General features: G+C 30.3%; 1 protein-coding gene across 3 annotated transcripts in view; it reads left to right on the top strand.

The window, feature by feature from the left end:
- The window catches only part of exd (PBX homeobox extradenticle), a 617,080-nt gene that overhangs the window by 575,014 nt on the left and 14,989 nt on the right, over positions 1 to 27,077 (top strand). For 2 of the 3 annotated variants that reach the window (XM_075370540.1, XM_075370541.1), the window contains exon 8: positions 6,891 to 6,935. In XM_075370540.1, coding sequence (XP_075226655.1) covers positions 6,891 to 6,935 — 45 coding nt within the window. Of the gene's footprint in view, positions 1 to 6,890; positions 6,936 to 25,841; positions 26,353 to 27,077 lie in introns of those variants that run through there. The other variant, XM_075370542.1, reaches the window with a different exon arrangement.

Here is a 27,077-nt window from a genome sequence, read left to right on the forward strand (position 1 = left end):
TTTCTAATTTGTGTATTTCTAATATGAAGTACCTCTTTTAACTAATAAATCAATTTATTTCAATAATTTTGTGAAAATTGCCAGCCGACTCTAAAAATATATTATTCTACATAATAAATTTATTTTCAGTTTACTTGTGGGATTCTACGTATGTTGCATTATCTCATAACAAAAGGATACGTTAAGGTGTGTTACTCTGTACGTCCCGGTTTTTATTACGATTGAATGCGCGTATAAAGCTTTTCAATACAGGTGATGCTGTTAGAATCGCTTTCTATTAGAATAACTACATTCATTATACAGTCGGTGCTTGCGGTGAACCAAAAGAAAGTGTCAATTATTAGGCTAAACATCAATTACGTTTCAGAAGGCTTGGCTCGGCATACCGATTTGTAAAAATAGATTCGGCTTGTTTAAGACGCTATGAAACCCTTTCGCTTCTTATTTTTCTTAATAAGCCTTAATCAGCTGCTTGTGTTATTCGTAAAAGCTGCTATGGTTTTGTTAGGAGTGATACTCCTAACTCCCTCGCATCAGTCTGCTTTGTAGTTATTGAATCAAACTCGCACACAACAATTAAATATTAAGTTGTAAAATTTAGAACTTTATTTTAATGAAAGGGAAATTTTATAAATTAAAATATAATGCAAATGTACTAGTTAGTTCTTACATAGGAGTTAGGTTGTCAAAATAGTAAAATTCTTATTCTGCCCCCACACTCTAACTCTTCTTTAACGGTCTATTCTGACCGGTTCCTAATTTGAGAACAAAACTAGAAAATCACCTTCTGGCGCAGCCATTCGCTCAACGGTTTTAAAATTTAAACAGTCATGGTCGGTGGGAGATGCCAGAAGATCAGGAAAACCAAGATCTTCCACAAATAATGAAAATATTAAGTCTGTAACAGTGTATCGTAAGATGCTGCAACGTCAACACGAATACGTTCTACTTAGTCGGACATTAATCGCACATCGCTGCGCACAGTATTGCACAAGGATTTAAAAATGTTTCCTTACAAAATCCGATTAGCCCGTAAAATAGACTCTAAGGATTACGCGTAACTCCTGGAATACCGGCGACAATTTATCGACCCCGATGATACTAACGAGTTCGTAATTTGTGGACGAGTGAGGAATCCCGTTTCCACCTTATTGGCTACGTCATCAAATAAAACGCTCGTTTTTGGGGTACTGCTTATCCACCAGTTACTCTTGAACATCCTTCAAAACCACAAAAGTTACGGTGTTGTGTGCGCTATTTCTCGACAAAGAATCATCGGGCTGTATTTATTTATTTATTTTTTTAAAAGAAAATGGCGTTTCGGTGACAATGAATAGCAGTGGTTATCGGCAAAAAACGTGAGGAATATTTCATTTCGGATCTTGGAGATTGTCGAAGAAGGCTGGTTTCAACAAGATGGAGTCACGGTACGCACCAGCCGAGCCACGATGGAGTTCCTTAGGACAGAGTTTGGAAATCGAATAATTTTGAGAAATTTAGATTTTCTTTGGCCTCCGAGGTTACCGGATTTGACGGCTTCTGACATTTTGTCCGGGGCTATTTGAAAGAAAAAATTTATGTAAATAAGCCACAAAATTTAGTAGCTAAAAAAAACAACATTTAAGTCGATATAGCGGCAATACCGGAGAAACATTGGTTTAACTTTGCAAAATGAGCCTAGTAGATTTGTGAACTTCTCAGTGGTTAGCATTTAAAACATATTATTTTCAAAACCTATTTCAATAAATCACGTTTTTATTAAAATTTAATTTAAATTTTAAAAAAAATATAGTTTTAAATTAATTTGTGATGTTTTATTTTTAAAAAAAGGTAAGAAGTTATTTTAACCCTTAATGTATATTTTTATGTTAGAAAAAAAAATAATTTCAATATTAGTATCTGCTACATTTTATTGATGATTATCAGTATATGAGTTGCTCATTACGGTAATATAACATCAATCGGCTGCTGTATTTTGATCTTTTTAGATAATTTTCAGTTTATATTTCATATTAAAAAATAAAAATATTAGTCAAATCTAATCGATATAGTAATTAATACATTTTGTACTGAAGGGGCAAAAATGGACGGTATTCTGGAACATGAAAGGTGTTTCTCATCCCGCATAGTGATGAAAGAATCGTAACTGAGATGCGAAGCTGCACGTTTCATGCTGACCACAATAATAGGGAACGGAGTCTGCTCCACGCTTATTGATTCGCCGATTTCCCTGGCGGAGCGGTAGTGCCTCGGTCTTTCATCAGGAGGTCCCGGGTTCGAATCCCGGTCAGGCATGGCATTTTTCATACGCTACAAAATTTCCATTTCGTATACCCGTGCACAAGCTTCGAGGTTATATGGTGAATTAATCGTAAAAAAGGGAAGCAAAGAAAAGATCCTACGTGTAACGATCGGATGCAATATTTTCCTTTTTTTATTTTTTCTTACCTTTTATTTTGTTTGCATTAGAGATTATTAACGTATCCAATAACATTCAATAAGCATTTACTATTTAAATTTTCTTTTTTAAATTATTTGGAATCGAGACTAAGGAAGTCATTTTAATATAAGGACTAAAATGTCTTGATGGTTAAGTTTTATTTTATTATTCTATTAGACATTTCATTTATATATATATATATATATATATATATATATATATACAGACACACATAATCAAGGTTCAGTATATTTTATATTTCATGTTTTATTAAATTATTAAAGACGTTAATTATTTTCGTGTAAATTTCATATTTAAGGCAAGAATAAGAACTTATAGTGTTAAAAAAAAAATGTTGCACAATACTAGATTTGCCTTATTTCATTGAAACTAGCAGTTAATTAACAAAAACTGTTTTTATATTATTATAAAGTTAGGTAAAATTGTTTATTTATCTTTTAAAATGTAAGGGTCTTCGTAAAAGAATGGTGGGGTTTTGAACATGGATTAAATGAAAAGAAAAATAGTTACAGTTGATGTTTATTTAACGAATTTATCATCTTACACAGTTTTTTTACGTAACTAATAAATTTCAATAAGTTCATCATCATTAGTCGCCCGGCAAATGCCCAATCGATACTCAGTTTCTACCCGTACCCGAATTAACATTTTTCTATTACTGTTACTATCGCTTCATTAATATTTTCTTTTAAATGACGTAAGTCGCGTATTTTTTGCTAATAAACAATGGTTTTTATATACCCTCATAAAAAAATAATCGCAAGGTATCAGGTCTGGACTCCTTGGAGGCCAGGATATACAGAGTATCCCATATAAAACGCAACCCAACCTTATATTGGTAGGTATTGAAATAATAAAAAGGCATGTGTAAATGTAAATGCAATTTTTATTATTACCATCTATTACCTTACATTTAGAGTAAATGTTGGAAGTGGGCGCCATCTTCTTGAATACAAGCTTCAATTCTTTTTACAGCGTTTCTTGCAACTTTTTTCAAAGTTTGTGGCTGGATATTTAATACAGCTTGTTCAATATTGACTTTTAATTGTTCACGTGTTCGTGGTTTGTTGCTGTAGGCTTTTTCTTTGAGGTAACCCCGTACAAAAAAATCCGCCGCAGTCAAATCTGGAGAGCTTGGTGGCCACAAGCCTCGACCGATAACACGATTACCAAAGAATTCCTCGACGAAATCAGAAGTTGAACCTGTGTAGTGCGATGTCACCGCCATGTTGTAGCCGGCAGTGTCTGTCTTCCTCTTCCAAGAGTGCGATGAACTGAAATAAAATATCCTGATATTGTTCTGCATTAATGGTATACTCGAAAAAAATAGGAGCGATTATTTTCTTCCGTGATATCGCGCACCACACGCCCGACTTCTGCGGGTGTAATTGTTTTTCGTGATAAACGTGGGGATTTTCAGCGCTCCAAATTCTACTGTTTTGGCTGTTTACGTAGCCATCCAAATGAAACCGTGCTTCATCTGTGAAAAATAACGATTCCATAACATTAATTCCCTCACGCAGAAATCGACGGAACCGTTGACAATATTGTAGTCGTTTTTCTTTGTCGGGCTCAAGAAGTCGATGAACCGTTTGCATGCGATAAGGTCGTAATTGTAATTGTTTGGTCGCCCGATGAACAGTTAATTTAGACAAATTAATTTCAGCAGACAAACGTCTGATCGATTTATTTGGCGAGGCGAGTAATCGGTCTTTGATTTCAGCGACTGTATCTGTATTCAACACTGACGCAGATCTTTTGTGTTCGTTGTTATTAACAGAACCAGTCTCTCTAAATTTTGCAACTAACTTTAATACTGATGTTTTGTTAGGAGCTGGCTTATCTGGGTACTTATGGCGAAACAAATCTTGCACTGCAACTACTGATTTCGTCTTGAAGTACGACTCAACAATGAAAACACGTTCTTCTAGCGAAAACACCATCTTGTCTCTAGCAATACACTGAACGTTATGATTGCATTGTTGTTACTATCGGTAGTGTTCTACTGCGTCGCCGCGATGTTCAGATGTTGGACGAGTCCATTTCAGTAACGAGTAGAGGAGTAAGCTTGATTTTTGAAATTTCATGGATGAGTGATAGATGGGTTGCGTTTTATCTGGGACACCCTGTAGTAGGTCCTTGTCGGCCTATCCATCGATGTCCAAATTTTCCGTTCAAAGCCTATGCAATAAAGCGCGGGAGTGAGCATCTTGTTGGAAATGTTCGTTGCATGTTTTCAAGTTCAGCCGGCTGAAAAAAGCAGTAATCGTTTAACATATCGAGATAAATGTAGTTTTTAAAGGCTCGATTACTCGATTTTTCATCCCTCCGCACTAAATGTTAATAGGCGTGTCGCGACGTTTCTCAAAAATTACATGTGGGTTTTCATATCCCCTTATTCGTGAACCGTGTTTTTTTAACGTACCCACTAATATGGAAAGTAGCTTTAAAAATTATATCGCCTATAAACGATTTTTTTTTTTCATTAATTTTGTGGAAAATTTCAACAGTGAAATCGAAACGTTTTTCTCCATCATCAGGTTTCAATTCCTGCAGTAGCTGGATTATTATGCGTGTAATTTCAATCTTTTACGTAAAACTTTTTGAAATGTTGCTTTTAGAATATCCAAATCGAGGTTTCGACGAGAGATGGATTTGTTATTACCTATGATTGCAGATGATCTAATTCGTTCCACCGTTTCGTCTGATACTCATGATTTGCCGGTTGATTTTACTTTGAGAACAGATCCAGTTTCTTCGAACTGTTTGAACCGACGTCGTATATTATTTTCATTCGGGGCTCTTTTCCATATTCACGTTGAATATGAAAAGTTGAATTATGGATTAACCCACCGGTTGGTCTGGTGGTGAAGTCGACATCGCAAAATCAGCTGATTTCGAAGTCGACAGTTCTAAGGTTCAAATCCTAGTTAAGGTAGTTACTTTTATACGGATTTGAATGCTAGATCGTGGATACCAGTGTTCTTTGGTGGTTAGGTTTCAATTAACCACACATCTCAGGAATGGTTGACCTGAGACTGTACATCTCAGAACTGTACAAAACTACACTTCACTTACATTCATACATATCATCCTCAATCATCTTCCGAAGTAATGGCTTACAATGTCTTACAGAGGCTAAGCAAAAAAAAAAGAAATAATATCGAGCACGTTGAACTAAAATTACTGACTTAAATTCAGCCTGTCAAAAGGCGTTTTGCTTTTTCTTGAACAGTGAACATAGTTACGAACTAAATACACTGCTCGAGTTACTACTACAGAAATTATTAATTCTGTTAAACATACTCTTTGAAGCAGGTGGCAGGGTGACGACTGCAACAGTGGTTAATAAACTCCGACATATCAAAGATATTGTGTTCCCGTGGGACTCCATGTAGAAAATTTCACCAAGAGGAAGCGATTACGCCTGTGCCGATTACGATTTGGAGATACAAGAGCTACTCGCAGATACCTGATGTCAATAGAAAACGCACCACTGTGCGTAAGAGACTGCCGCTTGACTGTGCACCACATCCTTATGGGCTGTATATGTTATGTGGCTTACGTCGCGAATTCAAATTACAGAGACATGTGTCGCATTCTAGGAAATAATAAGAATGTACTAGAACGGGTATTGTTACTTCTAAGAAGAATCAATATACTTCTTAAAATGTAATTTTAAGTAACCGTAAATTTTGATTGTATTTTGTGACTCGTGAGGTATATTTTATCCTATCTGTTATGTTTATTTTATTTTAGTTTTAATCCTATTATTATATTAGTTTTAACCATATTTTAATATCCGAAAAGGGGCTTGTAATTTTTTTGACCCGGGCGATGAAACACAAAAGCCTTTTTCGTAAAAAAAACAAAAAACCAGCAACATTACAAAAACTAGTGTGGTGATTTGAACTGGTGTTACACAAACTTTTGGGTTGGAGGGTATCAGGGCTACCGACATAACTTCTCAAAATTTCCCTACTCCCTTGATCTGAATTAACAGAAATCCCCACCATTCTTTTATGAAGACTGTATTTTGTTCTGAATTTTTTAATATCATATCCAAAAATATCTAAAGTATGTTAATAAAGTTAATTTCATTGTATTGTTTATTATATTTTAATTAAAATTTTTTGTTTATTGGTTATTGTTAAAGTATACCTTTTTTTGTTTCACATCTATTATTGTCGTTCTTGTAAAAAAAACATTTCTATTGATTTACTTTCATTTATTATAGTTATAAGTAGAAGGTTGTTTAGTTGTCCTTATGTATAGCAGTATCAGTAATATGGTCTTTATTACTATATTAATTTCTGCCACATTAAAGGATTTCATCTTCGACCTTTAGCGATTACATTTTAATTTATAAGTATATTTTATAAAACCGTATTAAGTTATTGTAAGTAATTTTTCATTTTTGTTTTGACAGGCCCCATATTCTGATGGCAGTCTCGGTTATGATGCCATGCATCAGGTGAGTTTGGTATTCATTTTTTGTTTAATTATAATTGTTAAGTTTACACTTTTTTTAGTGTAATGTTTAAAGTATTTAATGCAATTAATACAAGTTACCTGGTAGCATATGGTGTTTTTGTCGCAGAAAATCCGAAGATATTCTTTATGATTTTATTACGATGTAGAAAGTAATTAATATAGTATGTACAGTTAATTCCCATGATTGTTCATGCTATTTGGGAATTTATAGAATAAGACAATCAGTTACTGAAGAAAACAGTCTCTGATTTTGACTCTAGGAGCTTGTAAAATTCGTTGTGTAGAATGAAATTCACTTGTTCTGAATTAAAAATAAATAAGATAATGAATACTAAGGTGGAAAATACAAAAATAATTTTAGTAGCACCAGTATGGTGTTTCACTAGATGCCACAGAAATTACAGTATGATGCCAATGAAGGCAATTTATATATCTTTCCTAATATAATAGTAGTTCTAAAAATCATATCTTAATTGATTCGAAACAGTCTATACAATTAACGTCACTATGATGCAACAGTAGGAAGACTGAATGATTTACATTTAAGAAAAGCACTTATTGGTTTGTACAGTGAGTGATATTAAAAACAAGTTCCTTTTCATCCATGAATTTTTCAATTATCCAGCAGTGTTATTGATAAGTAATAAGGGAACTGGAGTGAGTTGGTGCTTTATACGTAGTAACACAGTAGTCCCTTGTTAACAGCTAGACGGTAAAACCAAGAACAAATTAAGTACTTGGTGAACTAAACTTATTTGTTGCAATCTGACAACACAAGTAATTATTACCTTGAGCTTACTAAAAACATTTTTTTTTTGTATATCTTTCAGTAATATTAATTTTTTTATTTTATTAATATAAGTATGTTATTAAATTGTTTCTAAATTAATTATTCATTATGCAATGTGTATTACTAAAATATTGTGTATTAGTTTTATTACATGCAATTGGATTTATGCTTTTTTTTTAGAAACTTTATTACTATATTATTTTAAAATTATTTTTATACATATAATGTATACTGTTGTTAATATAAATATTAAGTAACAGTTTATTAATTACCAGTTTGATTAAATTAAAAACTTTGATTTGTCATTAAGGCATTTGCATTATTGGTGTGAAGTAAAAGTTTCATTTCACCAAGTTTTTGTAATCTGAGGTGTATAATGACAGCTAAGGAGGCATTATGTAATTATACAAATACAGTGTAAGTGATTGTGTCACTGTGTAGCAGTAAGATCTCTAGCACAAAATAAACAGGACTGGTACTGCAGTGTTTATCTGGGTGCATTTTAACTGATACCTACTTAAGCAGCAGACAGTAATGGTTGCAGATTTATTGTACTAGTTTTTGTTGTGCTTACGATATTAAACAGAATTGTTTACTCTTTTCATTGGTATTTTTGCTACTAATTTTCCAAAGCGTGCAGTAGATTATTCATAGTTAAAATTACATGCAGGATTGCATAATTGTAATTTTTAGAAATATATTTTATTGTTATTTAAAAATTTTTTAAAGATTTATACCTTAGGATGGTGGCAGGTATTGAGGAAACATTAGGTTACAAGGGGAGCAATTTACTGTCTCTTGTCCATAATCCAGACAGAAATAATTTTTTCCTTTATTTTTAATTTTTGTTTCAATTCATGCTGATCAATTTTATTATTAATACAAGCTAAAAAGAAAATAAGATTTAATGTGCATTTGGTTGAAAGTGGAGTCAGAAGCAGTAATAATATATTTTTTTAAGGACATTAGTCTGCTTGTAAGAGAACTAAGAGATTTTAGCAGATATTCATAGACAATGTATTGGATGAATTAATTGCAGCATTTAAAAATCTATGTTAGAGGAATTTAAGTGGATGCTTGAGTCAGTAGAGGAAGATTTAGGCCAAAAGTTAAACTCAAATATTCTTCTCTCTCATAAATGATACTTTAAAAATTACTTCCCTTAGATTGGTTTCTCTCTATATCAGACTTTTGTATATATTTTTAGCAAATTAAAATTTTAAAAAAGAAGAAAAAAGGTGAATTTTCTGTCGTTTAAACTTTAGTTTTTGTTTTCAGAAATGTTTTCCTTAAGGATCCAATCAGCAACCATCCTTGGTTTCAGAACTATCGTATTTTTTTTAATATTATATTGTTAACATTTTTGAGCAATATTTTTTTTAATAATAATTTCGAAAAATTAATTGATTTGGCTGTAGTGTAATGAATACTTTATGACTATAATAGTAAGAGATATGAATGATTTAGATGTAATTCTAAATTGGTTTAAAAATTCTTAACCAGATGGGTTAATCGATCAAACAGTAATAGGCTCATCATCTTTTCATTGTTTGCGAAAATTATAAAATATTGAATGTGTTGCTGGACACATCACACTCCTTGTATACGTTGTGGATGTGAAATTATAGATAGCTTTACGTCTCTTGCCCGTATACTTCAATATTGGCTAGACTATATGGCTCCATAGATAAATTTAAATTATAATTATAATAATGATAAAGAAACAGCTATTAAAAGTGTTATGAAATATAATTCGTTTATAAAAGAAACAAGAGATAAATATTAAAAAAACACTACTGCCAAAAAATAACATTGCTCTTTAATGTAGGATAATTAAAAACTGTGTGTGAATTTTATATACAGTATAATTTTTTTTTGAAAATTTTTGAAGTTATTTAAACTCATATATATATATAGCCTATGACACTCCTGATAACTTAAGGATTTCACCGCAGGGCTGTAAATTTAAATTGGTTCAGCTGTTGAGCTGCTATGGTGGAAGAAACGTACATACATACACCCTAAATACATTACCCTCCTTTTTGGGATAGTTATGTGAAAAGCTTTCATTAAAGAGTATAGCTTCTAAACAGCTAACTGGATGAAAAATTTACTTTACCAGATTGCAACTTATTCTTTTTTTTTACTATTGATGGTTTCAGTTTTATTTGAACAAAATGTGTAAGAATTACAGCAAATTAAATATAAAAGGTACCATCCTTTTATTTTTAATTTACCTGTCATTGCAGTAATGGAATTTCAACGTAACATAAACTTTGTTAAGAGTTTATATAAAGATTAGATTTTTAGTTAAATGATGGCTACTTTTAAAAATATTGCTCTTTAAGTTCTAAGTAAAGGTAGGAAATCATTTTATTGTGCAATCAGTATTTTACTGACACTTATAATATATACAAGGATTATTTATAAATTTATTACAGTTGAGTAATAAAAATAAATTGAAAATAATTTACTATATATGAAAGATATATATATATATAGTTCCCACCCAAATTCAAGCTTTTGTCATATCATGATATCACATTGCCTCTTTCCTGTTCAAAGAATAGTTTATCACCAAAGTACCCATCCATTTGTTTACTGCATCCAATAAACAAGTGAGTTCATCATTGCTTTAGCCAATTCTTCAAGTTTTGTGGATGTATGAAGATCAGGTGTTGCCAAATCAGAGCTGTAAAGGGGAAGGTAAAAAATCTACCACTTAAACTTGTTTATTACACCCTCAGTGCTACGACACTGTGACTCCATGCATTGCCATGTAGAAAAATGATTGCTTTTGTTAATAAGCTTTGTCAACGTGTTTCACAATAAATTTCTGCCGTAATACCTCACGTCATAAATCTTGCCAACAAAATTCCTTTACAGTCTTAAAACACATTAGCCATTATTTTTTTTGGTTGTTTGTATTTTTTGGGTTTGTTTAACAAGTGTATGTGAATCCACTGTCGGTTGAAAATGTTTAATGATCCAAATCAATGTTTCATCTCCTGTGAAAATACTGTATTGTTGCTGTCCAGTAACAATACTTCCTTTATTCTGATATTACTAGAGAAATCTCAATGCTATTCCCATACTTTTTGTTTTATGTGTATCCGTAAGTTGTTTCTGTACACATTGGGCACAGTACTTATGAAAATCTAATCTACCTCTGAACTGGCATTCAACAATTCTGTAAAGATTTGGAGTTTGAAATTTGAAGAAAATATTCTTTAAGTTGAGTAATTGTGAGGTGGAATTTATTATGAATAGCACATTCAATTTTTTCAACAAGTTCACTCACAATAGAATGCGAGTGAACTTATCCTGGACAAGTTCCAGGCTCCTTCCTTCATGGACATTAGTTCACCCTTCCTTAAATCTCCTTCATCATTCTCTCATAGAACCATTACTCATTACATTATTACTGTAAACTATGCTCAACTGAAATGTAGATCTGGCTGCAGATGTTTCTTCTGCTTGCAAAAAGCGAGTGGTATTAGGTACCTTCGGCTCCATATTTCATCATGCACTATTCAAGTGAAAGGGCAACTGACTGTATTCATGAAGATATTTAAGTTTAGCTGATGTTTTCTGCAGATGTGCTATGTTGCTATGGAAACCAGTTTGTCTGTAATACCTGACTAGAGGTTAATTTATAAATAATAAATTTTGTATACAATTTAATAATTTTATTTTACAATGGGATAGAAAAGGGTTGAAATAAAGATGAATTTTTATTAAAATTTTAGTTTCATTGTCATATGTTAGAAACAAATTAGTCGTTTCACATAACTGAAGTGATATAAACCTTCTTATAGCTGTTTCATTGTGAAGTAACTACTCTTCTTCAGCTGATAACCAAGATAGCCAGCAATTTTAATAGATTTGGAGTTATTATTTTATTTTCAATATTTATTTGTTAATTATATATCTATATTCTAGAGTTGGGTTGCAAGTCGTGTATTCATAATATTAAAATTGGGAAAGCTGTAATTTTTAATTAATTGATATTTTATTTACTTTAACATTATAAAGTAAATAATTCTTTTACAGCATGATGCAGTTCTTTGTTTATGGTGTTAACAACTTACAAATCTGTCTTAAAATATAACCTCTTAAAATGCATCTGTCTTAAAAATAACCGACAATGAATTAATTATTCAGCTTGATAAAAATCAGGACTTCATGGTGACCATGATAATGGAGCTGGTGGTGATGGAGTGTCACAGCCAATCAAGAGTGGTCTGAAAATCTTTTATTTAGGAACTCACAAACTCATTAGAGTGTTTGGTTGCTCTAGTCTGTGCTACTATACCTGTTAAGCATGATTCTAATCTTGAAGCCGCATTAGCTGTAATTCCAGTATCTCTAAAGTTCTGTTCACAGGATTGTTAAAAAAGTAACAATGACAAAGAATTTGATGACATGATCCATATCATGGATTTCATTGTAATTCTTATTTTGAAACGGGTGTTTTCTACTGCTCAGAAAACTACATTTCTAGTGAAGTTTAGTAGATTGCATATTTATAGGAAAAATACATTCGCACAGGAAAACACAATGGGGGATTCAGCATGACATTTTATATCTTTACATTCATATTTTCTTCACGATCATTAATTGAAATGACATTATCATCAAAGGTAACAACTAAGAAAAGTCTTTTTTCATAAGAAAAGACTTGCGTCCTTTCTTATGTGATATTGCAATACTGTTCTCAGGATGTGAAAATCAGTTGCATTATGAGCTGATTTCATCGATTATTATTCTGTGTGATCAGCAACAGCATATGTTTCAAACCGTATTGGCATTCGGCTAATGCAAGATCTACTTTAACAGTGCCTAATTAAAAAACATGTTTTTATCAAGCAAACAATGTTGCTTTTGTGGTGGAGATTTTTAAAGCTTTGCCATCGTGCAATTGTTTCATTGTCTGTTCCATGTGTTTTTATTAGTGAACCTGTACTTTATTCCTAACTGCTCCTCAGTTCTATAACTGTTTGTGTCAAGTCATTTTTATGCAACTGTTCCCTGATTTATTTCTGATCTAACTCATTGATAAATTAATCCAACTTTTTCTATTTATCCTAAAATTATTGCCTACAGCAGGATTTCGGTGGCTTCTTGGTCATGCTGTATGTAATTTGGTCAGTATTTAAAATTCCTTATTTTTTATTATTTTTGTTGGAATCAAAAGAAAATGTGGTGTATGTTGAATCTGTGGCTGAAAGGAATTTACTGAATTCACAGTAGAATGGTAGTATCTCTTATGTGAAAAGTTCTAGATTTGAATTCTAGTCAGGCTTTGCATTCAGCTTTTTTAATTTTTTATTAGAAAATTTATCTCTTATAAAAAATTAATAAATATAATTTAATTTAATCAAAATTCTTCACTAAGTTATATAAGTGAATATTTCCATTTAATGAATTTTGAATTGAATATCTAATAAATTCATAATAAATACTACTAGCTGGCCCATCTAGCCAGAACCAGGACCCTCGGGGCTCAGTTCAGCTCAGGTAAATCCTGGAACCAATTAAGGAACTCCTCAGGACCAAGGGGTCTACCCCATGGCCACAGAGCTCTCTTCGCTCACCATTCCCATTTTTCCCGGTGGACTGGCACCCTGGACAACCACAGAGCTTGCTTTGGTAGCCATTCCCATTTACCCAGAGGGGTCCACCCAGTGGACCCTCACAATGTATGTTATCTTCATGGTTGTGAGAATAATACTGATAATTAATAATTATAGTATTCGGGTTTTACAGAAACCTGAAAAACCTGTAAAAGGATTAATCTGCTTTTTCCTTAATGAATATCTTTAATTCACAACTTCACCTCCTTGGGGGCGAAGAAATAATGAATAGTTTTTATATCTTAACCTTCAAGGGAGCTACAATCTCGGTCAATGGCTTAAAACCTTTCTTGGAATAACACGAATGTATCCTGCAAATTTGAAAGTATATGGTCGGTTGGTTCTTGTGTGATGCAGTAATAAACAAACGGACAAACCTTTATATATATATATATTTGAGATGAAATACAACTAAAAATCTTCTTAGTTATGCCAAGAAACATGGGTAAAAATTTAGTTGTGATTGATTAAATAGTTTTTTGTTTAGTTTTAACTCTTTATATATAGTAATATAGATTTATGTTTAATTAAGTGGATTTATATTAATTTAATTGTAGATAAGTATTTAGAATACTGAATACTATATATATTAATAAATATTTTTACAGTCTCTTACTGTACTTGGTGTATTTTTTTAACATAAATTGCATAAAATAATATTTCTAATAAGAATTTTGTCCCCTTGTTAGAGTATGGTATGATAATTATAATAAATAAAGACAAAAACATGTTTTAAAATTATTAGAATGAATCTTCTGATATAGAACTAAAAAAAATAAATAAATAATTTTTTTGCTTTATATTATATTTGATGTTCTTCTTTCAAGAGGATTTTCATGGGGGGAATGCAGCTTGGACTTCTCAATCTCTACTTTTAAAAAAATCCTGGGTGTATTCCTGTTTTTTGTATTATTTATTTGTGAATTTACAATTAAATTAGGCTTATGTTTAATTATAGTCTCTATGATCAGATGAGAAGTGCCTTAATTTTTTTTTGTTAATCTTTTATGTGGAAAAGAAAAGCCCAAACCTGGCTGGGATTTGAACCCAGAAGCTTTTGCATGAAAGTAAACAGATGCTACTTCTCAGCCTTGGAAGTTAGGTTTTTATAGAAGGGTGTGAAGAAAATTTTTAAGATATCATATTATAGTAATGATTTAGTTTAAGTCTTCTGGATTTTTTGTTTCCTTTTTTTTGATGGTATAAATAAAAGTGTGGATTTAGGTCAATCTTGTTGCTTTCATTTTTGCTTGATGGTGGAATATAGCCTAATATATCTTTACTCTTTTTTTCCTTAAATTGATTTTTGATATCTGGTTTTTATTTTTCTGATTTCTAGAATAGGAAAATTGTTCCCTATTAATAAAGAAAAAACCTGTAGCGGGTTAAGTAGTAGAATAGCACATGCCACAAACCACGGCAAGGTGCAGTATGTTTCTAGTGTTGTGTGGGGGATGAGACTTCTAGTGTTTGATGTCATATGGAGGTGTTAAATCATCATAAAGGGATGAAAGAAGGTGCTGTGAGCCCTGATGGTCAGTAAAAGATGTCCAGTAGAGTTTATAGACCATAACCTCTTGCTGTAATGAAAAGTCACCCCATCATCGTCAGAGCCTTTTCGCAATAAAAACTCTCTCAAACCCCCCTCCTCATTTATACTTCTTACCTCGTATGTTTGTATGTGTGCACTCTCACACTTGACAATATGTTTTTACTCTTCTTACTCACTCTTTTGGTTTGTTGTCGTTCACTTGCATCGTTATACCGTAGCCGCTTTTATGGTTCTTTTTAGTGCGAGAAACTGGATTCTTTGCTGTCTTCTTTGTTTGAAATTAAATTGATTTGTGTCTATGACCATCACATTATTTTTATTATGTACTCTCACATCCTTTTCCTTGATACATATTATATTACCAATGAATCATTCTTTATTCTAACTAAACAGAAGTTAATGGCAGTTTTATTTATTTTTGTATTTTTTTTTCTTTTATGGTTTATGTAATGTTTTATTTAATTAAACATCTTTTTTATGATTTTTTTGTAATAAGAAAATAATGATTGAAAATTAATTAATCTGAAAAAAGTAGTAATTGATTTAGGTGTACTTATACAAAAATGTAGTTAAATTAAACCTAGTTAAGTGCTTTAAAAATGTGCACTGATAATGTTCCCAAAAGTGACTGTCAACAAATGATTCAAGGTTTATTTTGATATTTATACAATTATTTTTATTTAAAGCCCTGGGTTTTCCAAGAAAGTGAATTTGTACCGTTGATAGTGAATTTCAACATTGTGTTGAACATTAAAGAAGATTTTAATAGGAAATAGGCAGAACTTGTATTAAGTTTTTGAAATATTCCATGTTCATTATGATGTCTAAATTATGATTTTCTTATGTAATTGTAGAAAAAAGTAATAAGCTGACATTTATAATTTTTGTGGGTCATGATAGGTCCCAAAGTAATCATCCCAACCTTCTGTATGATTTTTTAATATGATTTTAATTTTAAAATAGTGTTAATATGAATATGTAAAACAGACTCTGAATGTTGATTTTTGAATCCTTTTTAGAACATCAATATGTTGTTCCAAATATAGGTATTATGAAGATAGAAGACCAATTATTATTATTATTATTATTATTTTTTTTTTAAGATTGATAATGCATTTTAAATTAAAAATGTGTTTTAAAGTTATATTAGTTTTAGGGATTTTTTTAATATTTAAAAATAAAATATAAGAACAAGTTTTTTATTATCTGTATTTCAGTAACTATCATGTGTTTATTTAATATATTAGGAGCTTTTACCTCTGCTCAATACATCTGCTTGTCAGGGTAGTCGGTGTTTGCCTTCTTTTCACTCTTTATCAACTCGTTTAAATGCTTTAAGTTTTATATGTTCTCCTCCATCACCGTGTCTGTATTACATATTTCTTATTCGACTAAATGAGAATAAAAGAAAACGTTTTATTCAACAGCTTGTGCTGTGAAATTAGAATTACTGGTATTATGAATTACAAAACCAAAGTAAAATTTTAGTATGATGTTAATTTTATTTACAGATTTTTTACTGTTGTCTTTTGTAGGAAGTATGTATGTAAAGTAATCAAAATTTAATTACTTAAGAATATTACTTTTAAATTTTATTCTAATAGTAATTTTGAACATTTTCAAAGTTTAGATTCCTTTAATGGATTGTGATTAAATAAAAATATAATAAAAGAATAATTATTTTTTATCGGTAATAAATTGTCTAAACAAAAAGATAATATTAAAGATTTGTTTTATTTTTAAACTACATGAAGCTTTTCGCTTGTATATAGATAATAAAACAAATTATATTAGTGATGAAAAATTGCAGGACTTCAAACTGATGACCTGTAGTATATGAAACGGTTGCATTTTTAATTTTGATTAAAAAACTATGTTATCAAATTAAAAGTGAGTATCTTATTTTTTATTATTTCTTTGTAAATAATTATATACCTATTTGTTTTATTTGTAATTAAATTCCTTGGTAATCAATAATTAGAATTGTGAACCGAGCAAGATAATGAACAGTTTCCACTGATAATTTGATAATTCTGCAACAACTGAAACATCATCTGTAGTGGTCTATTGAAAATAAAAGGGTATAAAGATAAATCACCAACAGTTGATGGTAATTTAAAAAAAACAGTTCCTATTGGTCAATGAAGTTAGAGTGCTTCTTTCTTCCTGATAAATTTTTGGATGATGTTTGTTTTGTGGTTAACGTGACCGGTACTCAATTCCACTTTAAATTGATTAATAAAATGTAGAGGTATTAAAATTTAAGTTGACAAAAATAGTAACCGTACTTAGAAAATATATGCAACTCGGTAAAATTGAAGATCTTTGTGCGGTACATTAATCTGGACTAAAGAGAGTTGAGAAATCCACACTATATTTGGAGTGATTGTGTAAAATTGTTAACAACAAATTGAAGGAAAAAATAATAAATAGAAATATTACATTAACTATTTTTTTTGTATAACAGATCATTTAATATTTTTATGCATTACTGGTATGAACAATGCGTGAAAATTTATGAAAATTATCAATGAAAATTAAAATTTATGAAAATTTATTCATTTAGTTTTCTAATAATTATTGTACCAGATTGACTAAGTTTAGTGTTTTTAAAAACTTGATTTTGAAAAGTCCAATAATGAAAAAAGTTTGAATGTTTTTATTGTAAATAAAGATAAATAGATTAAAGGTAACGTGTGGTTAATCTACAGCTTTGTTGATCTGCACCTAATATAATTCTGATTATTAGGATTTTTACTATTTATTAATTTTGTAAACTTACCTAAATGGCTGAAAAAAATATATTTTTAAATTCCTGATGATGAAAAATAAAAATACTTTTATTTATTTTCTTTTTTAATTTTAAAATAATTTTATTAGTGCAGGATTTTGTTTGTAGTGAATTGCCGCGTATTAATAATATTCTGATAAAAAAATTATTTATGGTTTTTTATTCTTTAAAAATTTTCTTTGCCTGTTTCTGCTTGGCCATTGTACTTAAATAAAATTATAATAAAAGATTTTTTTTTTAGATTATTTTTGTTTATAATTGTTCAAAGTATATTTATGTTTTCATTGTTAAGAAATTCAATGAAAAAAAGATGTATTATACAGTAAAATACAGTATAAAGCAATAATGCTATAATGAAAACGTACAGTATGTCAAGTCATCAAAGATTTTGTTGTCGTGTCATTATTATAACACTTACTAAGAGGTTCTTGTAACAGTTTGTCTTTTATAGATGTGTTGCATTCAATGACAAGTGAGTCAAATGAGAGAGTTCACAGCTAGGAGCTTAGTGCCTTGACTAATGTATGTGAATTTATTACTATATATACTCTTCTTAACAGTCTTATTGACTTGTAAAACTCTTTTTGTGTACGTAGACAGCAATACCATGTGACATGACATAAGGGGTGAAATGAAAAGGAACAGAGGGTGGTAGAAGGCGTTGAGAGTAATTAGTCTTGTTAAAGGTGATCTGTTTTAAAGAGGTGAATATCTTTAACTGAAGGAGGTAAAAGCGAGAGATTGGGGGAACTACAGAAATACAGGTTAAAGAAGTTGCGTCTGTCACATCTGTATTCTTTGTTGTGGTGTCTTTTTTCTTTTCTTTTTTTTTGTGTGATTCAGACAATAGATCTTATTTAATAATAATAAACCTACAAGTAGTATGATTTATTACTATAACATATAAAGGAGTGGTAAAGAACAATTGTAGGATTTATTTTCTTGGGTTTTTGTTTAAAATTTTTTTTTGTGCTTGTTTAAAGGGTTCGGTTGAGGAATAATATGTTGATTTCGAAATTCTACTTTAAAGAATGATAGTTGGATTGTTTTATAATACGTAATTGAGTGATTATAATATTTCAGTCGCATTATTCTTACATTATATTTTTTATTTTATTTTGACTTGTCTATACCAGGTGGAGGTTAATGTATAAAAATTGTATGTTTGTATGTGTTTTTGAAACCCCCAGAATAGTTGCAAAATTTTCTTGAAGTTGTTCGATAGACATTGGATATGTTATGATTTAAGAAAAAAAAAATTTCAGATGGTAGGTGCCATATTTCTTTAAGCTGTGATCAAATTTTTGTTGGAACTTATTAAATAAGAATGCTACTTGGGTTATATAAGTAAGAGTACTATAGGGTCTGTAATGTATTATGCCTGAAAAATTATTTAGTAAAAAAATTTAATTTTACAAAAACCTTGAAAAAGCTATTAAAAAAATGTAAAATTATTAAAATGATTTTACAGTTATTTAATATTTATAGTTAATGTTAATTTAAATTAAATAGTTAGAAAATCATTAGTTCAACATTTTTAATGAAAAAACAAATAATGAAAGAACTTCGTAGTTATAGTTGTAAGAATAGTATCTTATAAATTAAATAAATAAATTTAATTCCAGTAATGAATTCAATGAATTTTTTTAAGTTTGAACTTTAATGAATTAGGTATCACAGCCATCATGTTTAGCAGTGAGTGAGACAGCATAAATAATTAAAAATAAAAAATAATCAAGTATGTAAAATTTCAGAAAAAAGTTTAAAATTTTTATCATAAAGTGCAAAAAAAAAAGTTTATTATATAAATCCTTGTTTTGTAATGACGGGACCCCTCTGCCATTGAAGTGTGCCTTGATCCTGCCACATATTGAGTATATAAGCTTGCTCCAACTACATTTGTTTCAGCATATAAGAAAGGGCCTTCCCTATTATCCTTTCATTTCCATTTTTAATAAATTACCAAACTGTTTAAAAAAAAATCATTTTGTCAATTTATTTAAAATATAATTAAAAGAAATTGTTTTATGAAACAATATTACTACTGTTAATGAATTTTTAAAAATACTAATTAAAAAATCCCTGAATTTCTGTATACCGATCAATGTTTACATAAATCTATGATCAAGTAATGTTCATTAATGTCTCTGAATTTTGAATTATTTTGTGCATTTAATATCTTCATATATGTATTATAGCTATTTATACATCTATAAAACCAGTGAGAAATATAGTTGCCCCAACGAATCTATGAGCTTGTGATGTTACATGCTGACTCTCTCATTATATTATTGTTTTCCAAATCATTATTTTTGCGCATAATTATTATTTTTAATTCATTTTTAGACTTACAAACAATATGGGCGTCCAAACAATTCATTTATGTTGTTGCGTGTTCAATTCTTTCCACTTGAGTTGATTACATTTATAAGAATGCTTAATGACTAAATCTTGTAAACAATAACAATTCCTTAACCGGTGACTAATATTCTGATTGGTATTATGTACAGGCCTATAAATTTATACATGCAGTTAGAAATGATGCCTTTCGTCACGATTATATTTAGATCCATCATTCGTAATACACAATGTGTGTATAAAGAAATAAACTTTAGTCCAGTTTATATCGTGTTCAGTGAAGGTATTCAGATAGCGTTTTTGTGCGGTCGTATTATTTTATAAGTACTCAATGTTTTTTTACAAATTTTTTGTAATATATTATTTTTTGTTTGTGTGTTATTAGTGTGGTTTGTTATGGTAGAATTTAAATCTGTAGTTAAGAAAAAAACTTAGGAGTCAAGTAAGTGAAATTATCAATGATGTTTATGATTTTATGAAAAAAGAAGCTTTAAAAGTAGGTAAATTAACTGATGACAAATATAATTGGCATTAAAAAATGTGAAGAAAGAACTGCTGCTGCTGCTTGTGGGGTAACAAGAACACAGGTTCAAAAACTCAGAAGAGAAAAAAATACATGATTTCTCAGTCAATATCCCAATCATGTTCTTTCAGCATTCCAAAAAAGTATAAACGGCATTCGAACCCTGTCAGTAGACTGGACGGTTTTGGTTTAGGAATAGTTAAAAGAATAGTTAATTTCATTCAAAGAAGAATGAATTACATACTTAAAAAAAAAATAAGACAAGAACTTCAGTCACCTATTGATTTTAAAGGCAGTGAATCAACTTTAGCTGTTATTTTGAAAGAGTTAGGTTTCAAATGACATAAAACTGAAAATAACAGAAAAAAATTTTAATTGAGAAATCCGATATCAGGTGGAAGAGAATTGAATATTTGCAGGCAATGGCTAAGTACAGAAAAGCAATTATACAATTGTTTATTTGGTTGAAACGTATGTTTTAAGTTGCATTATTCAACAAATTCGTGGTTTGATGGCATTTTTGAGGGCCTTCATGTGCCAATTAATAAAGGTGACCGTTTAATAGTAATTCATGCTGGGGCCTTCATGTGTCAATTAATAAAGGTGACTGTTTAATAGTAATTCATGCCGAAGGAGAAATCGGTTTTATTCTGAACGCATTACTAACTTGGAAAGCCAGTTTGAAAAGTGGCGACTACCATGATAACATGAATACAGACAATTTCACGAAATGGGCGCATGAAAAATTGATTCCAAATCTTCCACCAATGTCAGTAGTAGTGTTGTTGGTTGTTGATAACACCCCTTATCACAATACAGGTATTGATAAAGCATCAAATTCTAATTCCTGAAGAAAAGATATGACTGATTGGCTGGAGAACACCCATGTTCTACATATTTAAAAAATGCTGAAACCAGAATTATATGAATTAGTAAAGTTACATAAAACTAAAGTACAAAAATATCACTTGGATGAACTTTTGAAAAAAAACATGGTCATTGTGTTCTTAGACTCCCACCATACCATCCTGATTTGAATCCAATTGAGATGGTGTGGTCAGCCGTAAAATGACATGTGGTGAGTCATAATACAACATTTTCTTTCACAAATGTTGAAAAATTAACTACAGACAAAAATTAATTTCACAAATGAAGATGACTGGAAACCCTATTGTGAAAAAGTAAAAAAAAATATTTAAAATGGAGTATGAAAAACTGGAATCACTGATAGATGAAATCACAGAACGACAGAACGTTATATTATACGTGTAGACTCTGATAGTGAAAGTGAAAATGAAAGTGACAGTGATAGTGATTCATTTAGCGAGGATGGTGAACTTACTAGAAGTCTGAATTAGTGAATTAGATACATGAAGAAAATTCAAGTAAGCTTTTATTTATTATTAAAAATTAATAATTTAAAATAAATAAAGGTTATTAAAGAATTAATTACGTATTGTTTATAATTAGTAAATGTAAATAAGATAGTTATTACCGCGTACAATATGACAATAAGTAATACTTCGATTTGGTACGTGGAGTTGATGTTTTCAGGCTGAGTAGTAATAAGCTGTCTGTTCGTGACATCATAAGCTTGTACATTGGCTGTGCCTAGTATAAGGGACTGAGACCAGGGAGGGGGTACTTGACTGATTTGCCCAGGACTATTGTTAATGTTTAACCGTATTAATATTAGTTTATTTATTTATTTTTTTTATATTATTCACTAATTTTTAGTATTCTTTTTAAGTGTTTTATTTTTAAAAAATGAGATATTTTATGTTTACTTTTTTGTCTAGTACCATAAATCTCTTTTGGATGTTTTGATCTTCAGTTAGTTTTACCATACAGTCATATTAATTATTCTTAATATTTATCCACAGGTATTTATTATTAATAAATTTATATGTTTTCGCATTAAATTATATGCAGGTGGCACACGAAATGATCCAACATCTGGTTTTGTTAAAAAAATATTTATTTGGATCACAGCACAGAAAGGAAAATACATTGTGAGATTATGTTCTGCTTATCACATATTCAGTATGACCACCATCACATCTATCAACTTCTTCAACACGAACTCCTATGTTGTTAATAATTCGACGATACATATCCTTGGTTATCTCGTTGCATGCCTCAACGATCAGCACTTGCAGTTCCATCACTGTATAAGGATGTTTAGGGAAAATCATTTCCTTTAGAAATCCCCAAAGAAAATAATAACATGGATTCAAATCAGGACTGTTGGGGGCCAGTTCTGTCTACACGAAAAACGATTAGGAAATCTGTTTGAAATGACATTTGTGTTAAAAGTTTCATGCAGAAAGTCTAAAACAACATTAGCTTTGTATGGTCTGACTCCATCCTGCATGAACCACTTTTCTAATCGAAACCCTTTTGCGAGAAGCTGAGGAACAAAATTATTACGAAGCATGTTTAGATAACATTCACTGTTCACTCTCTGTTCAAAAAAGAATGGCCCTGTTACCTCGTGACTTTGAGATAGCGACCCATACTGTAATTCTTCGAGTGTGATGCACCTTTTTGTGAAACACTTGTGGATTTTTAGAAGCCCAAAAGAGCACATTAACAATCCCATCCAGGTGAAGAAAATATACCTCATCTGAAAACCAAACATTGTTCAACAATATGTCTTGGTTCACACCTTATTCAGCAAATGTCATTCTTTGATGTTTGTTGTCAACTGTTAATTTAGGCAACACTATTATTTTGTATGGATACAAATGCAAATCAGTTTTTAAAATTAGCTGCACAGTTACCTAGAACTCCCAAGTTCTGTTGCTGCTTTTCTTATTGATTTGCCTGTGTTCCTCAGCAACACTGCCCTGACAGCTTCGACATCCTGTAGAGAACGAACATTGGTTTGCGCTTACTCTCAAACACTGAACCATCACTATTAAATTTTTCATAATGTCTACATATTGTTGTAAATGAGAGTGACCATCGAGTTTGAAAATGTGCACGAAACCGTCTTTGTGTAAGCACCACACCTTTCGCTTTATTAAAATACAACAGTCTTCATGCGTTGTTTAACAGGCAGTCTTCCCTTGTCAGCCATCTTGGAATGATACACAAACAGTGCACTTGGAAAGAGAAGAAACTAATATGCATGAACTGCCAACTTAAGACACCTTAATAGTTAGATGTTAATAGAAGACACATTAATAATTAACCTAAACAATTGTTGGGTCATTTCATGCACCATCCTGTATCATGATTCCTGAGATGACAGTATTTTTGAATTTGAGAGTATCATCAATGAAGGGACAGTCACTGCTGATGCAAAAGATCACATTTGGAAGTAAAAGATAGGTACAGAATGATAATTTTGATGAAATGGAATCTTAATAAATTTCATTCACAGATTGTATTTAGATGTCTGTTAAAGAAAATGGTCTTGTCAGTTTTAAAAAGTATGTCATTTGTTATTAAAATATTTTTAATTCAAAATGGAAATTTTGGAAAAATGTTAAATTGAATTCTGGACGGATTTGGGTATTATCTGAACTTGACTGATATATAAATTCCATAATAGTGTATAAAAAAAATTTGTATTGATGCTTTGTTATTGAAGTAGAACTTTGCTTTGTTGTTGAGAGTTTGTTTGTTTAATTTTGTTTATTATCATTAGTTATAAATGAATTATTGAAAATAAATATAAATTCATAGAAAATTAATAAATAAATCAAATTTTATCTGAAGAAAAAGCATTTTGTTATGGCAATTATTTGAATGGTAAACACAAAATAATTAATCAGTAGTATTCTGCTCATATCCTGACTAAAAATATCCCCTGATCTAAAAATTGTGTGAAAAGAACTTACTATGTGGAGGTGAACTGAAGTACTTTTTTGGATGGATACATTTGTTCCATTGTCTTCTGTGAATTGATCGCTCCGTTTATTTACTCCCCTTTTGTACTTTACAATTTTTATTGTTATTCATACTTTCCCTTATTTTTAATTCAGTAAATTTTTACCAGACCCACATCATCAGTTTGTGATAAGGATATCTAGACCTGAAAACTTACTACATCTTTATAATTCTATACTTTGTGGGGAAGGTAATTCTGCCTTCAGACCAGTCTGACAACTCACTTTTCAGAAAGAATCCCTATTTTCTTGGAAGTTGTTGGTTATGAAAACTGAAACATATTATTACAATATATATAATCTTGATTGTCATTCTTGAAATGAGTAGTGCAAACCATTTTTCAAATGTAGGTTACTGGATAAAAATTAATCTTAGCTTTGATAGAATCTCCAGTGGTGGTGATGGTCCAGTTGAACTTTTGTAGTTCAACTAAAATCCTCCACTTCTCTGGGGATGGCAGAGGGTGTTTTCATTTTATAAGCATGAGCCTACTTTTTGATTCTTTTTGTACCTTGTTAAACAGTTTATTACAGAAAGTTTACATATTAGAACTATTCAGTAGAAAATTTTTATTCAGAAAAGTGATGGGTTAAAGTATACCCCTATACCTGAGGAATTCTGGTCAAGGAGACACAGATTTCCACTGCTAGGAAGAATCTTTGGGTGCATTTTGAACTAATTCTTTGGGTGGTTCTGTTTATCTTATTTGTCATTCACTGGAGCAGATTGTTACTTTCTCAACACCTACTCCTTTCTTTTAATGCTTATTCCTCCTTTTGCAGTTCTGCAGATTTTGGCTTGTTATACATTCCATCTGTGCTTAGGATGCATAAATATTATGTATTCTTAATATTTGATTTAGTGAGGGATAGTCTATCTAGGTATGTTGTTTGTTATTCGGTGGCTGTACAGAACTCTACTTGAGTCTGAAGTAGTTACTGAATAAATTTGGTTCTTCTAATTCCTCATGTTACATACATACCTGACTTCTCCATCATATGGAATCGATATGGATTATGCCATCAGTAATAATGCTTATGTTATTTAAACTAGTCTTTATTCACTTTTTTCTATAAAAATTTTATAAAACTCACTTCCTGGTGTATTTCTCAATTCTGGCTTTGGTAAATCGATAATCGGGTATATTTTACTTCTTTCTGTCTGATGTCAACTTATCCTCAAGTGTTTAAAATTTCCTACAGCATCAAGCACTTGGTGTTTTTAGATTATTTTTATTTATTATAATGCTTATTTATAAATTTTTTTTTTTTTAATTTTTAATTATAAAAAAAAATATTTATTTGGCGTGCAGGTCTGATTGTGGGTCCTCTGTCTCCAGGTTCATCACTGAAAAGAAGGGGAGATGTGAGGATTCACAATCAGGCATGGCTGCTAGTATGACAACAGCAACAACAACAACACTTTGGTCTGTCCACATGTCCATCCACACATTCACGATGTCAATCCAGTTCTACCACCGGTGCAACTGCAACCAGAATATTACTAATTTTTTTCTACTTCATCATCATAATCATCATCTGCAACATATTTTTAAATCTCAACATAAATCAATGTTATCATTTTTTCATTAATTGTAATTATTAAACAAAAAAACAGACTTTTTAAAAAGTTGTTATAATTTCATTGAACAATATTACATGATTTTTCTTAAATATAATAATTATTATTATTCAAAGTATACGAATTATTGAATCGTTCTTAAGTATTAACAATACTTTCTTATAATTTAATGTTAAAAAGTGATTTTTAAAGGGCATTGTAATATTATATTTGTTTATTATTTTTAATTAAGACTTTTCATTATTGTTTTATTGTGGACTTTAGTATGAGACTCAATAATTTAAACCCTTGTATAACCGTATTTATATGTTGTTGATATATTAAAGGATTTTTAAAACACTAAAAAAAATCATAGATTATAAAATTTTAATATGTATTTTATTATTAGGGTAATAAGATTACAATTTATAAAACTTCTTTATCTAACATTATTGCTCTGATATATATAATATATTTATAAATAATTTTTTTTCTTCATTATTGTATACGGTCTTATATGTTTTCATGTTACAATGTATAAGTTTTGAATGTATTTTTAGTGGGTAAAGAAGTGTATGAATTATATTTTTCTATTATACATACTGAAGTAATTTGATATTTTATGCGTTGCATTTAAGTGTGAATGTGGGAATTACATGTTGTGAAAATATAATTATTATTTTTGTAAATTAATATTACTATTTTTCTTCTTTTTTTCGTATTTTTAACTTTTTGAAAATTTTGCTTCTTAAATGGTTTGATGGAGAAAATATTGCAATACTATTTCCCTAGTAGTCTGTACTGTATTGAATGATTGATGTTCTTGAGCAAGATTATGCAATTTTTTAATATGTTACATTTTGTCTTGTGCCTTTCACAAAATAAATATAGACAACACTATACAAACATTATATATTCATGTAGTATTATATATTTCCTCTATAGATCTCTTATGATATAACTGGAACTGATACATAGTTGTTGCATGAAACAAGTAAACTTATAAAATAATTTT

Source organism: Lycorma delicatula, chromosome 7, assembly GCF_047948215.1.
Source record: "Lycorma delicatula isolate Av1 chromosome 7, ASM4794821v1, whole genome shotgun sequence".
Taxonomy (NCBI): domain Eukaryota; kingdom Metazoa; phylum Arthropoda; class Insecta; order Hemiptera; family Fulgoridae; genus Lycorma; species Lycorma delicatula.